General features: G+C 44.4%; 1 protein-coding gene across 2 annotated transcripts in view; it reads right to left on the reverse strand.

Annotated features, from left to right (window-relative positions):
- HHAT (hedgehog acyltransferase) overlaps positions 1-15,946 on the reverse strand; it is a 367,555-nt gene that overhangs the window by 224,845 nt on the left and 126,764 nt on the right. For both annotated transcript variants that reach the window (XM_018060771.1, XM_018060770.1), the window contains one exon: positions 3,904-4,054. In XM_018060771.1, coding sequence (XP_017916260.1) covers positions 3,904-4,054 — 151 coding nt within the window. The remainder of the gene's footprint in view (positions 1-3,903; positions 4,055-15,946) is intronic.

Raw genomic sequence — 15,946 nt, forward strand, 5'->3', positions numbered from 1 at the left:
GTGTTTCACAAACTCCGTGTTTGCCATCCTGCCCTGCAACCTGAGGTTAACCATGATTCAAAGGTAGGACTCAAGCAAAGCCAGTAGTTAGTGTGGCTGGTTTTATCACCTACTGCAGGCCTGAACCAACTCTCTATCTGATACTGATGTGAACTTTCCCTCAGTCGTGTTCGACTCTTTGCGACCCCATGGACTATACAGTCCATGGAATTCTCCAGGCCAGAATACCGGAGTGGGTAGCCTTTCCCTTCTCCAGGGATCTTCCCAACCCAGGGATCAAATCCAGGTCTCCTGCATTGCAAGCAGATTCTTTACCAGCTGAGCCACAAGGGAAGCCAAAGAATACTGGAGTGGGTAGCCCATCCCTTCTCCAGGGGATCTTCCTGACCCAGGAATTGAACTGGAGTCTCCTGCATTACAGGCAGAATCTTTACCAACTGAGCTATTGGGACCTAAATTCTTCTACTGACCCACTGAAAGCCCCAACTCAAAGCCCCACTGAAAAGGGGGGCTTGGGTTCCTGCCATCCCAGCTCATAGATGTCCCCATATATTAAGGCCTAGTCGCCACCAACAGTACCCAGATCCCTCTGGAATAAGTAGTGGTGAGTTTGCCTGTGAAGACCAGAGAGCATCATAATTCAGGAAATTCAGAGGGCAAGCTGTGAGAAATTCTGGGGATAATTGAAATTGACCTGTAACTCACCAGCCACCATGGGAAATTCTATCACTTTGCACACTTTGCTTCCACAGCTAGAAATCAAATCAGAGTTCTAATTTGGAACCTTAGACATGCAGTGTCATTTTTAATGACTTCTGGCAAAAGATGCTCATTACAGACCTCAGCCTACCTAAATTAAACCATGAAACCCAAAAATTAAGCAGAAAATTCTCAATTTCTCATGTCTGTACAGCCACAGAAAAATCACACAAGTGGGAAAACACAGACTCCTTAGTGGTTTGTTCTGCCTGCAAATATTTGAGCAAGAATTATACAAAACAGAAGAGCAAATAGGAAATATATATATATATATATATACACACATATATACATATATAAAATAAATCTGTCAGTCAGGTCCTAACTTTCAGGTTTGAGCCATCTCTGCAAATAGCAATTTTTTGTGATCAATTTGAACTATCATGTCAAGGAACATTATCTCTCAGCTGATGGCCAGTTTTACCTCCTGTGTGATGTAGAGCTCAGATTCCTCTGCTACAGTAGGCTGCCGGCTGCAAGTCTTCTCTTGCTGCTAAGTGGACTGAGAGTGCGGTCCATCAGCATGGAGTTCAGATGTGTATGGCTCCTTTCAAATGGGGGGCTAAAAATCCATCTCTCACCCTCAGCTCTAAACCTCATTCAGTGTGGATTTTCTAGAAGCTTCGGTAGCCATTAAACAATCTCTGGAGATGGTTTTTAAGCCTCTTTCCTCCACTTCCCATCCACCATGCCCTTTGTGTCACTGTATGAATGGCGGCCACAATGGAGCAGAATAATTTGCATCACCAGCTTTCCCAGCTGCTCATGACTCAATTCAACTTGAACCTAAACCCAGGAAGGGGCTGGAGCAATGCCCAGTCTGCAGCAATGCCTCAGTGATGGCCCAGAGATATTAGACGTAAATAGAAATTACAAATTGAGATTTTTATCTTCCCTTGACATGTCTTCTTAAGGAGAAAAGTCAGAGAAGATGAGGACCAGGACCACTATAGGGTTATGCGACCAGATCCTGACTATGAACACGATAAACTAAGGATGGAGGAAAGCGTGCAAAGGAGAATCTCTAAGTTTTATTCCTTCTTTTCTCAGTTAAAAACTACTTCTTCTGAGCCTTAAACTGTGCACACCAAATTCCTCAAAAAGAGTTCATCTCCCTTCCTAAATTCAACAACTTCATGTGGAATAGTTATTGTATACCAAGAGTGAAGCCCTGAGTGTCTCTAAATACAAGTGGCAAATCAGAAAACCCTTAAGAAGCTAAAGCAAATGTGATGGGAGAAATCCACACCCACGCAAGCTGAAAGAAGCCAGGACACACGTTGAGGTCACTCCCAGGAAGGACCGCGTTTGCGATTTCAGCACACTCCCTTGTATACAGCTTGCTTCAGAAGCACATCACTCCAAGGAGTCACTCAGAGAAACTTTTCATGATCACTCTCTTGCCCACAGTAACTGATATGGAGGAGAAGGTTTCAACAACTCAGGGTCCACACTATTCAAGTCCAGTTTCTAACAAGAATGACAAAGGTCTTGGTAGATATGTTTTCTGCACCTCAGTGGTTTGTACACAACAGAGGATCTTGGACAAAAAATAATTAATTAGCCTAGAGCCAGCATGGCTGCCAAGAGTCAAGATTACTTATTACCCCAACCAACAATGGAGAAGCTCTTTAGGAGAACGTGCTTCCCAAGAAATGCTTGAGCGCAAGCATTCATATCAAGGAGGCCGAGGAACCATGCCGGGTGCCCACAAGGGACTCGTGACATACCCATAGGTCATGCTTAGGTCCCAACCCATTTATTCAATAAATTACTTTTATGAACAGGTCAAAATAAATAAAGCCTTCCCATCAGGCTCACCTTCCAAACAAAACCACTTCCTGGCCCCCTGGCTAGAGAGAGCCCCTTTTCCTGAATTTGCCATTACAGCTGGGCAACCTATGATATTCGATGAAGTAATTAAAGACAAATCAGAGAAACTACTTACATTCTTTACAATAATCAGATGGTATTTCCAATCCAAAGAAGCAGACGGCAGCAAAAATAAACTGCGTCCACAGAGGCTTAGATCAATTCAGTCCCTGTAATAAATTATGATGGAAAACTAGGATATTGCCTGTTAGCTACCCCCTTTTGCAAGAGCATCATTAGAGAGGGCAATACTCACTGAGCTCCGGGATGAAATATAAGACTGGATGAGCCAGAATGGATTTTCTGAGCAGGGCCAGGACGAGGGGGGTGCCAAATGGAGGCTTCTAAAGAACACAGTTTAAGTAGATACTGCCTCCCACAGATGCGCGAGTTCCCACACTCAGATTCTTACATTAGGCTTGCAATTGCAAGCGCCAGCCTACCACCGGTTCCACACTGGAAGCGACAATAAAACCCAGCAGCAAGCAAGCCCAGCTGGAGAGCAACAGCCAGAAACGGCAGGGGGGCCGAGAGATCTTTCAGAACAGAGACTCCAGGCAGACTGTATGTCCATGGGGCTAAATCAAGAAGACTAAGAACACTCAGAAAAAGCACCCGCCTATCCAAAGTGCGTGAGTACCGGAGTTAGAAGGATAAAAGCTAACGTTCGTAGACACCTCCTGTGTGCCAGATGCTATATACGTATGTATCAGCTTCTTTAATCTTCAAAACGACTTTCAGAGATGAGTATTATCAGTACCATCATCATTTTTATTACCATGTAAAAGACAGAAAAACAAACTCACATTTGAAGTATGTTGCTCTGGATCTGAGAGCTAGTAAATGCCTGCCCTGTACTATTAACTAAGTCTATATATTTTTTCTTTTTTTTTTTAATATTTTTGGTATTAAGAAAAATAAAAAATAAAATTAAGTCTATTCTTTTAGTCTACAGTCCCACATACAAAGACATCATTTTCAAGAAAAACAGACAGCAATAAAATCATCAGTATATATATTATGTCCCAAGTTAGTAAGAAACCACTTTAGGCACAGCCCTTTGTGCATCTTTACACAAACTGGGTGAGAAACTTTATCTCCCAACTTTTCATAGCCTGCAATATGTTTGAGAGGTTCAGAAAATATGGATTATCAATCTGTTAGATTAAAAAAACCTAGGTGCCAAAGGCGACTTAACTGAAGGGCAGAGAAAGGATGGTGGCTCCTCCCACCAGACATCCCCGAAGGAGCCTGACAGACAGAGCCACTGACCTCCACATCCCCGTGAAGCTGAACATGGTGCTCACACAGCGAGGGAGCGGCGGCGGCCTGAGTCCATCCAGGCGCATGAGCAGAGCCGGGACACCGAAGAGCACCAAGTACTTCACGTAGAAGAAGAGCACCTGGGCCAGCGCCAGACCTCCTGCAAGACAGAGGGACACGTCAGACACAGAGACAAGAAGTGGAGCCATCTCCTGGGAAGGACGCTCATTCCAGGAAACACACCACCTGCTCCTGCCTCACCCACCACTCCCCTTGCTCCTCTCAATGCAAACGTTCCACTGTCTCCCACCACGGTTCTGGGTGGTGAGATTTTTGGATTAACAAATACTGAAATCTGCTTTATTATTGTAAGCAATAGGACCCCTTAGCAGCTGTGCTTTTACAGACACTAGCAAAGAGCACACTTTGAAGTTATAAATATGTGTGTGTGTGTATACACACATACATGGCATTAAAAACTATTAGAAAGGAAAAAAATCCCTCCCCAGTCCTTTCAAAATCTCACATGAATTCACATCCGCTAGGATGGCGAGAAGTGTAAAAAGTCAGATCAACAAGGGTGGCAAAAATATGGAGAAATTGGAACCGTCATACACTGTGTGTTGGCAGGAAAGTAAAATGATGCAGCCACTTTAGAAAATATTTGGCAATTCTTACATAATTAAACATACAGTTACCATGCATGCATGCTAAGTCACATCAGTCATGTCCAACTTTTTGTGACCCTATGGACTGTAGCCCACCAGGCTCTTCTCTCCATGGATTCTCCAGGCAAGATTACTGGAGTGGGTTGCCGTGCTCTCCTCCAGGGGATCTTCCCCACCCAGGGATGGAACCCACGTCTCTTACATCTCCTGGATTGGCAGGTGGGATCTTTACCACCAGCGCTGCCTGGGAAACCCACAGTTACCATATGACCCAGCAATTCCACTCTTGGGCATACACCCAAGAGAAATGAAAACAGATGTCTACACAGCAACTTGCACCCAAATGTACACAGTAGCATAATTCACAACAGCCCAAATGTTGGACAACCCAAATGCCCACTGATGTACAAATGGAAAAACAAAACATAGTAAGTCATACCGGAGAATATTATTCAGCCATAAAAAAAAAAAAAAGAAGATTCACACTGCAACATGAATGTTGAAAACATCATGCTAAGTGAAGTGAGCCACAAAAGACCACATATTGTATGATTCTGTTAGGTAGGTAGAATAGGGAAAAGGAGTCCCAAATGGCGGTGGCTAAAAGACAAAGAAGGAAAAATAGAACAAAAGAAGGTCCATGGACCGGAGTGAGGACCTCAGGTAAAACAAACAACACTCCTGGCTGGCCCAGTTTACATAGGACAGGCCCAGGGAGAGATAAACATATAAAAAGAGGAGCCAAAGCTAGCTCTCTCTCCCGCGCACTGGGGCGCTCTTGTCTTCACGTCTTTGGATCTACATGCCCTCACGCTTTGAAGATGGATTTTCCTGCTCTCTTCTAAATAAAATAGAGCTGTAACACTGATTTGTCTAAGAGCTTTAACATGGTCCTTTCAAGACCTGAGAGCTATAACACAGTCTATCCAAGACCTGAGAGCTGTGACTCGCCGAGGGGGCTTTAAAGTCCGTCACTCCAAATCTTTGTTGTAATGAGACAAAGAACCAAGGAACATACACTCGTGTGACAGTTCCATTCATATGAAACTCCAGAAGAGGGAAAGAAAGACATAAATGGAGACAGAAAGGTGATTACTGGTTCCTTACCAGTGAGGGTGCTGGGAAATGAGATTATGCGGGATGGTAGCTAAACAGAAGGGTTTCCTTTCATTTTGCTGTACCTCGTCTTAGATGCAGCAGGTGGGATCTTTAGTTGCAGCATGCCAACTCTTAATTTCAGCACGTGGGATCTAGTTCCCTCACCTGGGTCTCTTGCACTGGGAGCTCAGAGTCGTCGCCACTGGACCACAAGAGAAGTCCTTAGGGCTTATTTTTGAGGTGATGAAAATGCTCTAAAAATTACTGTGATGATAGCTGCTGTATCACGGATGGACAGTATATCCATGGTATACTGAAAGCCAATGAGCTGTACACTTTGAATGGATGGACTGTATGATATATGAACTGTATCGCAATAAAGCTACTTAAAAAAAAAAAGGGCCCCAAGCTGCAAGAACCAGCATCTTCCCGGCCAGAACCATGTCTTTCTGGAAGGAAAGGAACTCAGAGTGTGGGCACAGAGTGAGATCTGAGGCGGAGACACACGCTCTGCTCCCACGGGCGTCTACCTGCCCCTCTGAGAGCAGGACCCGCGTCTCCAGCTAGAGCTCAAGATGCTCCACTGATCAACACACCCTTGTGGGCTTCTGAGCCAGCTGACCCCGCCTCTCCACCCTGGGAGGAGGATGGGAACCTGAGCTATCTGTCTGTGGGGAACCATCAACCTGAGCAAGCTGCTGGACTCAGCAGCGGGGTGAGGAGGTGAAGCCAGGAGAAGAACAAGGGCAAAGTGCCCAAGGAAACCCTGGAGTAGATGACCTGTGGCCACGTGATGTCCAGCCTCCAAACTCACCTTCCCCAGTGTGCAGGGAAATGAAGCAGGCCAGTGATAGTAACAGGGCTGATCGGCTTAAGGAAATAACTAAGCCTTAAATTAGCAGTAGCAAGAGATACTACTGCCTGGTCCTTTTGTTGTTACATGGCAATCACTGCCATGAAATGTGTGGCTGTAAATAGTAACTCTGAGCCAGAAGAAAATACATAAGCCATTTTCTAAATATACAGTGTGCGTGCCTGCATGCTAAGTCACTTCAGTCGTATCCAACTCTTTGCAACCCTATGGACTGTAGCCCACCAGGCTCCTCTGTCCATGGGATTTTACAGACAAGAATAATGGAGTGTAATCTCTTCCCAATCCAGAGATTGAACCCATGTCTCTTATGTCTCCTGCACTGGCAAGTGGCTTCTTCCCATCAGTGCCACCTGGGAAGCCCAAATAAACAGTTTGAACAAAGGTAAACAGCAGTTCCAATTCGAGAGCTACATAGTTGTGCCCAAAGTCCACGTCCCCAAAACTGAGAGAATAAGACGTCCACAGCAATGCAAAAGCATAAAGGGGTTTATTGCTAGCTTGAGCTAGGGCCCAGGTCTCATCCAGCACAGTGGAATCCAACAAGAGCCCTGAGCTCTGAATCACATCTACTTTTATACAGACGATTCTTTGTTCCTGTAACAGCATAGCTGATTGGCTAAACAGTACGCACACATGGAACTATTAAACCTCGCATCCCTATCTGGATTGGCTCGGGTCTGGCGCGGGCGGGGGGCTACCAGGATTTTTCTGATAGGTCGAGCTACACTGCCAGCAGGAGTTTCCAGTGCCTCAGCTTTCCTAGAGACTAAACCTCAGGCCTAGCCTGCCCCTTAGAGCCTGTCCTGGCTCCAGTTCTACATGTCCTACAAGGAGAAAACCCCAGGAATCACCATGTGTCAGTCACACTCAGGAGTTATCAAAAATGTTCTTTTTGGAAACCAGACTATGGTCTTATTTGTTGCAAGAGCTGCTATAAAATGGTAGCCTTCTTGGATGTACGATAAGAGATAAGAAAAAAGCTGGTGTGTGTGTGTATGTGTGTGAATGTGTGTGTGTACGTGTGTGTACGTACACAAGAAATGGGAGATGTGTGTTAACACCATCTTAAAAGCATTTGGGCAGGGGGAGTGCCACAGGAATATACTGAATGGTGAAGAAATCAGTTGTACTGTCTAATACGGCAGTGAGGGAAACTATAAAATATGCCAATATGAACCCCCAGGCTCCAGTCAGAAAAATCCCAGAGCTACCAAAAGGCAGGACATAAGTAAGAAAGACTAATTGAAAGGCATAAAGCTTCCAGAGCTGACAAAGATCAGTCTGAGGAACTGAGGATATCAAAGGGCCTATGGAAGAGTGTATCTACTGAAGCTCAGGGAGGCTAAGGCCACCCAGGGGTCTTTTATAGATGAAGCATCAGATGTTTCTTTTCCTTGTTAACAGGGTGCAAGATCAGGGAGAATGGGCTACTTCTTGTCTCAAATACTGCCTTTAATTTGACATTATTTTTGTATAGTTGTTATACATGAGGCAGATTAATTACAATCCATAGCTGAATCTACATTTTCATGGATCACTATTTGCAAACAATCTTCAGCATTTGCTAACAATCCACCGCCTGCAATGCGAGAGACTCAAGTTCCATCCCCGGGTCAAGAAGATCCCCTGGAGAAGGAAATGGCAACCCACTCCAGTATTCTTGCCTGGAGGATCCCCATGGACACAGGAGCCTGGTGGGCTGCAGTCCATGGGGTCGCAAAGAGTCAGACACAACTGAGCGACTTCACGTCCTATGGAACTGGGCTATGAGGGAAGGTTAATTTTGTACAGATGTTTAATAGCATTCTATGGCTAGATCTAATTGAAGATAAGATTACTGGGGACTTTTTCCTCAATACAGATGGAAAGCATAAGAAATCACATATTTAGCAATATGCAACAACTGCCCTATTTATCTGATATTGATTATTTTTTATGGATTAAGATACAAAAGGATTATTTTTTTTCTTGACATTTTAGTAACTGGTTCATAAGCTCACAGAAAAAGAAACATGAATAGTGGTTGTAAAAGCATTATAACTGTAATTTCCGTATTGCTTAGTCTTTCAGGAAAAAAAATGTGTTTATATCCATGAATTTAAAAATCCTGCCTCCTTGCTACTGATTTGCATCATCCTACGATGGATGCATGGCTCATTCTTCTTTCCCCTTGACCTAAAGATCAGTTTTTCCTCTGTAAGATTTGGTCTAAGGTTTCAGGGTTAACCCTAAGGGTTACCAATCTCCCACTAGGCATATGATATGTTAGAAGGCAACATAAGAAAGACAAATATCATATGATATTGCTTATATGTGGAATCTTAATCAGTTGTGTCAGACTCTTTGCAATCCTGTGGATGGTAGCCTGCCAGGTTCCTCTGTCCATGGAACTCACCAGGTAAGATTACTGGAGTGGGTAGCCATTCCCTTCCCCAAGGATCTTCCCAACCCATGGATTGAACCTGGTCTCCTGCATTATAGATGTATTCTTTACTATGTGAGCCACCGGGAAGCCCCCAAAATGGTACAAATGAACTTGTTTACAAAACAGAAACAGAATCACAGATATAAAAAATGAACTTATGGTTACCCAGGGGGATAGGGAAAAGGGATAAATTGGGAGATTGGGATTGACACATACATACTACTGTATATAAAATAGATAACAAACAAGGACCTACTGAATAGCACAGGGAAACCTACTCAATACTCTGTAATGATCTACATAGGAAAAGAATCTAAAAAAGAGTGGATATATGTGTATGTAAAATTCACTTTGCTATATACAAGAAACTTAACTATGGCAGAAAGTGAAGAAGACCTAAATATCCTCTTGATGAAAGTGAAAGAGGAGAGCGGAAAAGTTGGCTTGAGGCTCAACATTCAGAAAATGAAGATCATGGCATCTGGTCCCATTACTTCATGGGAAATAGATGGGGAAACAGTGGAAACAGTGTCAGACTTTATTTTTTGGGCTCCAAAATCACTGCAGATGGTGACTGCAGCCATGAAATTAAAAGATGCTTGCTCCTTGGAAAGAAAGTTATGACCAACCTAGATAGCATATTAAAAAGCAGAGACATTACTTTGCCTACAAAGGTCCATCTAGTCAAGGCTATGGTTTTTCCAGTGGTCATTATGGATGTGAGAGTTGGACTATAAAGAAAGCTAAGCGCCGAAGAATTGATGCTTTTGAACTGTGGTGTTGGAGAAGACTCTTGAGAGTTCCTTGGACTGCAAGGAGATCCAACCAGTCCATCTTAAAGGAGATCAGTCCTGGGTGTTCATTGGAAGGACTGAACACAACATTGTAAATCAACTACACTCCAATAAAAATTTTAAAAGAAACAAGACAAGTGACTGTGCTCTGATGAAAAGTTATTTGACATACATAAATTGAATTCACTTTTGTCATATTCAAAACGGCAAAATTTAGCTATTTTAAAATACTTTAAAATATTTTTTCCTGAGTTTATATTTAAAAGACCCCTCACTACCAGGAGTTAAGATTAGTTTTTGCCTAACCTAACACCTTTCTCTCAAAAACGTTATAGATGAGTTCATATGCTATGCTCATTCATTCAACAAGCATGTCCCAAGCGCCTGACAGCTGAATCACTAGTTCAGTTCAGTCCAGTTCAGTCGTTCAGTCGTGTCCGACTCTTTGCGACCCCATGAATCGCAGCACGCCAGGCCTCCCTGTCCATCACCAACTCTCGGAGTTCACTCAAATTCATGTCCATCGAGTCGGTGATGCCATCCAGCCATCTCATCCTCTGTCGTCCCCTTCTCCTCCTGCCCCCAATCCCTTCCATCATCAGAGTCTTTTCCAATGAGTCAACTCTTCGCATGAGGTGGCCAAAGTATTGAAGCTTCAGCTTCAGCATCAGTCCCTCCAATGAACACCCAGGACTGATCTCCTTTAGAATGGATTGGTTGAACCTCCTTGCAGTCCAAGGGACTCTCAAGAGTCTTCTCCAACACCATAGTTCAAAAGCATCAATTCTTCGGTGCTCAGCCTTCTTCATAGTCCAACTCTCACATCCATACATGACCACTGGAAAAACCATAGCCTTGACTAGATGGACCTTAGTCGGCAAAGTAATATCTTTGCTTTTCAATATACTATCTAGGTTGGTCATAACTTTCCTTCCAAGGAGTAAGTGTCTTTTAATTTCATGGCTGCAATCACCATCTGCAGTGATTTTGGAGCCCAAAAAATTAGTCTGACACTGTTTCCACTGTTTCCCCATCTATTTCCCATGAAGTGATGGGACTGGATGCCATGATCTTTGTTTTCTGAATGTTGAGCATTAAGCCAACTCTTCACTCTCTTCTTTCACTTTAATCAAGAGGATTTTTAGTTCCTCTTCACTTTCTGCCATAAGGGTGGTGTCATCTGCATATCTGAGGTTATTGATTTTTCTCCCAGCAATTTTGATTCCAGCTTGTGCTTCCAGCCTAGCGTTTCTCATGATGTACTCTGCATATAAGTTAAACAAGCAGAGTGACAATATACAGCCTTGATGTACTCCTTTTCCTATTTGGAACCAGTCTGTTGTTCCATGTCCAATTCTAACTGTTGCTTCCTGACCTGCATATAGGTTTTTCAAGAGGCAGGTCAGGTGATGTTATCAAAGGCAGACTGGGTGTCATATCATGTGGAGAACCCAGGCTTCAGGAGACTCACGGGTCAGTTTCATCACAGTCCCATTTATCCTTCCCTTTGGCTCTCAATGTTTTCTTCTCCCTTTCTTCCCTATTCTTCCTTCCATTGAAACAATCCCATGTACCCTTCAGATCCCAGTTCAAACATAGTTTATTCTTCATAACTTCTCTGTTTCAAGCAGAATCAATAACTTATATATTAATTTAATATATAGTTACTGAGCACCAACCACTTACCAGGTACTGAGCAATACAGTGTTGAATAAAGAGATGAGGTCCCTGATTTATAGAGTCAGTTAAAAGTGACAGCAAAGAATGTAAATCAGAAGCATGGTTAAAAAAAAAACCCACACCTCTATAACAGGTGACAATCTGAACACAATGGATTAGACACATTTCTTAGAACATTTAACAACTATTCCTTGTGCCAAGTAAGGCTGTAGATGCTTGGTACACATGATTCAGTGGATATTCCAGCCTTCATAGGGCTTCCACCTTCACAGGAGTCAGCAAAAAGCAGACATAAAAATAAGCAAATGCTATATGAATACTAAGAAAGCAAGGCAGAATGTATTCTCCAACAGTGTCTGCAATGTTATTTTCTCTCCCACGTGCCCTTCTATAATGTAATCTTTTCACTCCCCCATCAAAAGTAAATCTGGGCAGATCCTAGGACCCAGAGAGACAGAAAAAGTGATGCTCTTCTAATTCCAAGTGCAGCCTGCCATTGGCCCAGTGGCTTCTGCTTGCTGCCCCTTGGAATGCTTACCCTTGGAGCCAGTTGCCAGGCTGCAAGATACCTGAGCCATGTAGACAGGCCACGTGAAGATGCTCCAGAGGACAGCACCTGCTGAGCTCCCTGTCAAGTCAGCTCAACTGCAACGGAGTGAGGAGCCACTTTGGATGTCCTGTCCAGCAGAACCTTCAGATGCCTGAAGCATCAGCTGATATCTGGCAGCAATCACAGGAGAAGGAAAGAACCACCAACCAAGAACCACCAACCACCCAAGCAAGAACCACCCAACCAATTTCCGTCAACCAACAGAAGAGCGAGAGAGGAAATCACTGTTTTCAACCAAGTCTGAGGATGGTTTGTTATTCAGCAACAGCCCACTGGGACAGAGGGTGGCAAATGCAATGGAAAAAGGAAAAAAAAAAAAAGAACAGGATAAGGGAACTCAGAATTCAGAAGTGGCGAGTGCTGCTGTTGTTTAAAGGGGAGTCAGGGTGGTCCTCACTGAAAAGAGGATATTTACACAAAAACTTGAAGGTGAGGGGGTGAGCCACGCAGGCCCGTGCTCTCTCCAGGCTCTCACCAAACTATGTTCTCATGGTCTGTGTTGCCCTCATGGACTGTAGCCCGCCAGGCTCCTCTGTCCCTGGAATCCTCCAGGCAAGAATTCTGGAGTGGGTTGCCATTCCCTTTTCCAGGGGATCTTCCCGACCCAGGGATCGAACCCAAGTCTCCTACATTGCAGGCAGATTCTCTACTACCTGAGCTACCAGGAAAACCCAAGAATACTGGAGTGGGTAGCCTATCCCTTCTCCAGGGGATCTTCCTGACCCAGCGATCAAACCTAGGTCTCTTGTATTGTAGGCAGACTCTCTACCATCTGAGCCACCAGGGAAGCCCAAGAATACTGGAGTGGGTAGCCTATCCCTTCTCCAGGCGATCTTCCCGATTGAACCCAGGTCTCCTGCATTGCAGGTAGATTCTCTACCATCTGAACCAACCGGGAAGCCCCATATAATTATCACACCAGACCACAACTGTACCCATCCTGCAAGACCACAAGCTTCTCAAGGTCAGGAATTATATCTTATGCCTCTTGTACTCAGCACCTAATTAATATCTGCCCTTCCCTTATGGCTCAGCTGGTAAAGAATCTACCTGCAATGTGGGAGACCTGGGTTAAGATCCCTGGGTTGAGAAACTCCCCAGGAGAAGGGAAAGGCTCCCCTCTCCAGTATTCTGGCCTGGAGAATTCCATAAACTGCACGGTCCTTGGGGTTGCAAAGAGTTGGACATGACTGAGTGACTTTCATTCACTTTCACTTTGAGGGCTTCCCTGATAGTTCAATTGGTAAAGAATCCACCTGCAATGCAGGAGACCCTGGATCAAATCCTGGATTGGGAAGATCCGCTGGAGAAGCAAAAATGCTACCCACCCTAGTATTCTGGCCTAGAGAACCCCCTGGACTCTATAGTCCGTGGGGTCACAAAGCGTCGGACAGGACTGAGCAACTTTCACTTTCATTTTTGCTTCCTTGGTGGCTCAGTGGGTAAAGAATCCACCTGCCATGCAGGAGACCCAGATTTGATCCCTGGGTCAGGAAGATCCCCTGGAGAAGGAAATGGCAACCCACTCCAGTATTCTTGCCTGGAGAACCCCATGGACAGAGGAGCCTGGCAGGATATAGTCCATGGGGTCACAAAGAGTCAGACACAACTTAGGAACTAAACCACCATTATAATTAATGCTCAATAAATGTTTCCATGTAAAGTAACTAAATTGATAATTTACCCTGTCATATGAAAACTCCTTGATATCAGAGTTTTTCTGGGAGGTAGACTGATATTTTAAAACCTTTCCTGTATTCTGAGGATTAAGTCACTACTGAAATTCAGATCTGCCACCAAGTAAAAGAATCTTCTGTGATGGGAATTTCTTGGTGGTCCAGTGGTTAAGACTCCGTGCTTTCACTGCCAAGGGCCCAGGTTCAATCCCTGGTCAAGGAACTAAGGTCCTATAAGCTGCATGGCAAGGCCAAAAACGAAAAAACAAAGTTACTTTTTAAAAAGATAAAGAATCTTTCACATGTATGGGATCTCCCACCATCAAGAACAAAGCTGGGAAAGGGAGAAAGAAAGAAAAGTCCTAGCTGCCTGCTTGTGAATGCCTTAAAGAGACTGTGTGGTGAATTCTACCACCCATGCGCCACCTCCAAATGGAAAGGCCTCAAATTCAGCTTGTCCAGAAGAGAATGAGGTGGGGCTTCCCTGGTGGCTCAGTGGTAAAGAATCCGCCTGCCAAGGCAGGGGACAGGGGTTCAATCTCTGGTCCAGGAAAATTCCACATGCCACAGGGCAACTGAGTCTGTGGCCACAACTACTGAGCCTGAGCTCCAGAGCCTGGGAGACACAACTCCTAAGGTCTGTGTGCCTAGAGCCTGTGCTCCGCAGCAAGAGGAAACACTGTGGTGAGAAGGCCGTGCACCACAGCCAGAGAGCCGCCCCCACTGGCCACAGCTAGAGAAACCCCATGCAGCAACAAAGATCCAGCACAGCCGAAACAGTAATAAATAATGAAATCAGGAATTTTTTTAAACATTCACACCAAAAGAGAATGAGGTTTTTCTCTCCCTCAAAACTAGAAAGAAAGCAGACCTCTGAGACAGGAGGAGATTAATTCTACAAAGAGTTCTAGAAGGAGATTGAGAAAAGGGCCCAAGTGTGGCGGTTCTCCGGTGTTCAGCCCCTCCTCCACTGACACCCTACCTACCCAGCCATCCGTACTCTCTCTGCATGCGATACAACCTCCCATAATCTGAATTTATACAAAGCAGCTGGTGACTGTCTCGCATGTGGGTTTTCCCCCTTCTCACTTCTGGTCCTCAAACAAGAGGCTGAAGAATCTCATACTGGGGCGGGGGTGGGTGGGAAGGGAAAATGAGTCAGGCCCAACTCACTTTTCCTCCTGGAACTACTCATTTCACCCAGATGCACCTTTTACTTTCTCTTCGCTCACAGTCATTTCTCTGCCCAGAAGTCCTCCTCTCTCCCTTTTGTCTGCAGAAACTGTAACCTTCAAGGACCCACCTAACGCCGTTATTTCACAAAGTTTTCCTAAAAGCTCCAGCCAAAACAGTCACATGCGTCCTTGCAAGTTCATAGCATGGGGCAGCTTTCTGTCTGGCCACTATAAGCTCCAGGGGGCAGGGGCCACAGCTGTCCTCTCTACCTCCAGCCCCTTAGTCCCAAGCAGTGCCTGGCACCACATGGACAGGATCAATGGCTATTGGCTGAGTGAAGGAATGGACTGAAAAAATACATGCACTTTCACGTGCATGTATTCAACCCTGCTATTTTTATTCAACCCTGGGTCATAAGTATTACTCCCATATGCCAGACTAAAACAACAAACATTTATGAGAAGTATGACCTCCTCAAGTATCAGGGGTTATAAACACTGGATCTTAAAACCCTGGTCTCTTGTTTCCAAAATCAATGACCTCTCCCACTCCAAAGGCCATGCTTCCAAAGTAAACTCTCTCTATTCATCTTTATTATAAGCGTGTAAGTTTTTCTTCCTGTAATATATGATTTTATATAAATCCTTAGATTTTAAAAAAATATTTCATTTAAATATTTCATAATTTCTAGTTATGAAATTATCATCGATCTAGTATCCTATCACCTGTAGCATACATGAGGAAGTGGCATTAACACATGCATTGCACGTTACCTTCTGGGCATTTGTGAACTTGCTCATATTGTCTGCAAGCAGGCCAGATGCTCAAAGCCCATCCCCACATGGCTGAACATGAGGACCTTTAAGAAGCAGGTGCTCAGTACAGAATCACGTATCCACCAAATGTTGCTACGGGTTGGAAGTTCTTCCTGGGGGTAAACAAGAGTCTCAGTGGTACTAGATCCCCCTTGAATTGTTAGATCCCTTACAGACCTGAAGAATAATTTAGCATTTGCCGGTGAAAAGCCTTCACACACCAGAGAATGGATCAA

Source organism: Capra hircus, chromosome 16, assembly GCF_001704415.2.
Source record: "Capra hircus breed San Clemente chromosome 16, ASM170441v1, whole genome shotgun sequence".
In the NCBI taxonomy this organism is placed as follows: Eukaryota; Metazoa; Chordata; class Mammalia; order Artiodactyla; family Bovidae; genus Capra; species Capra hircus.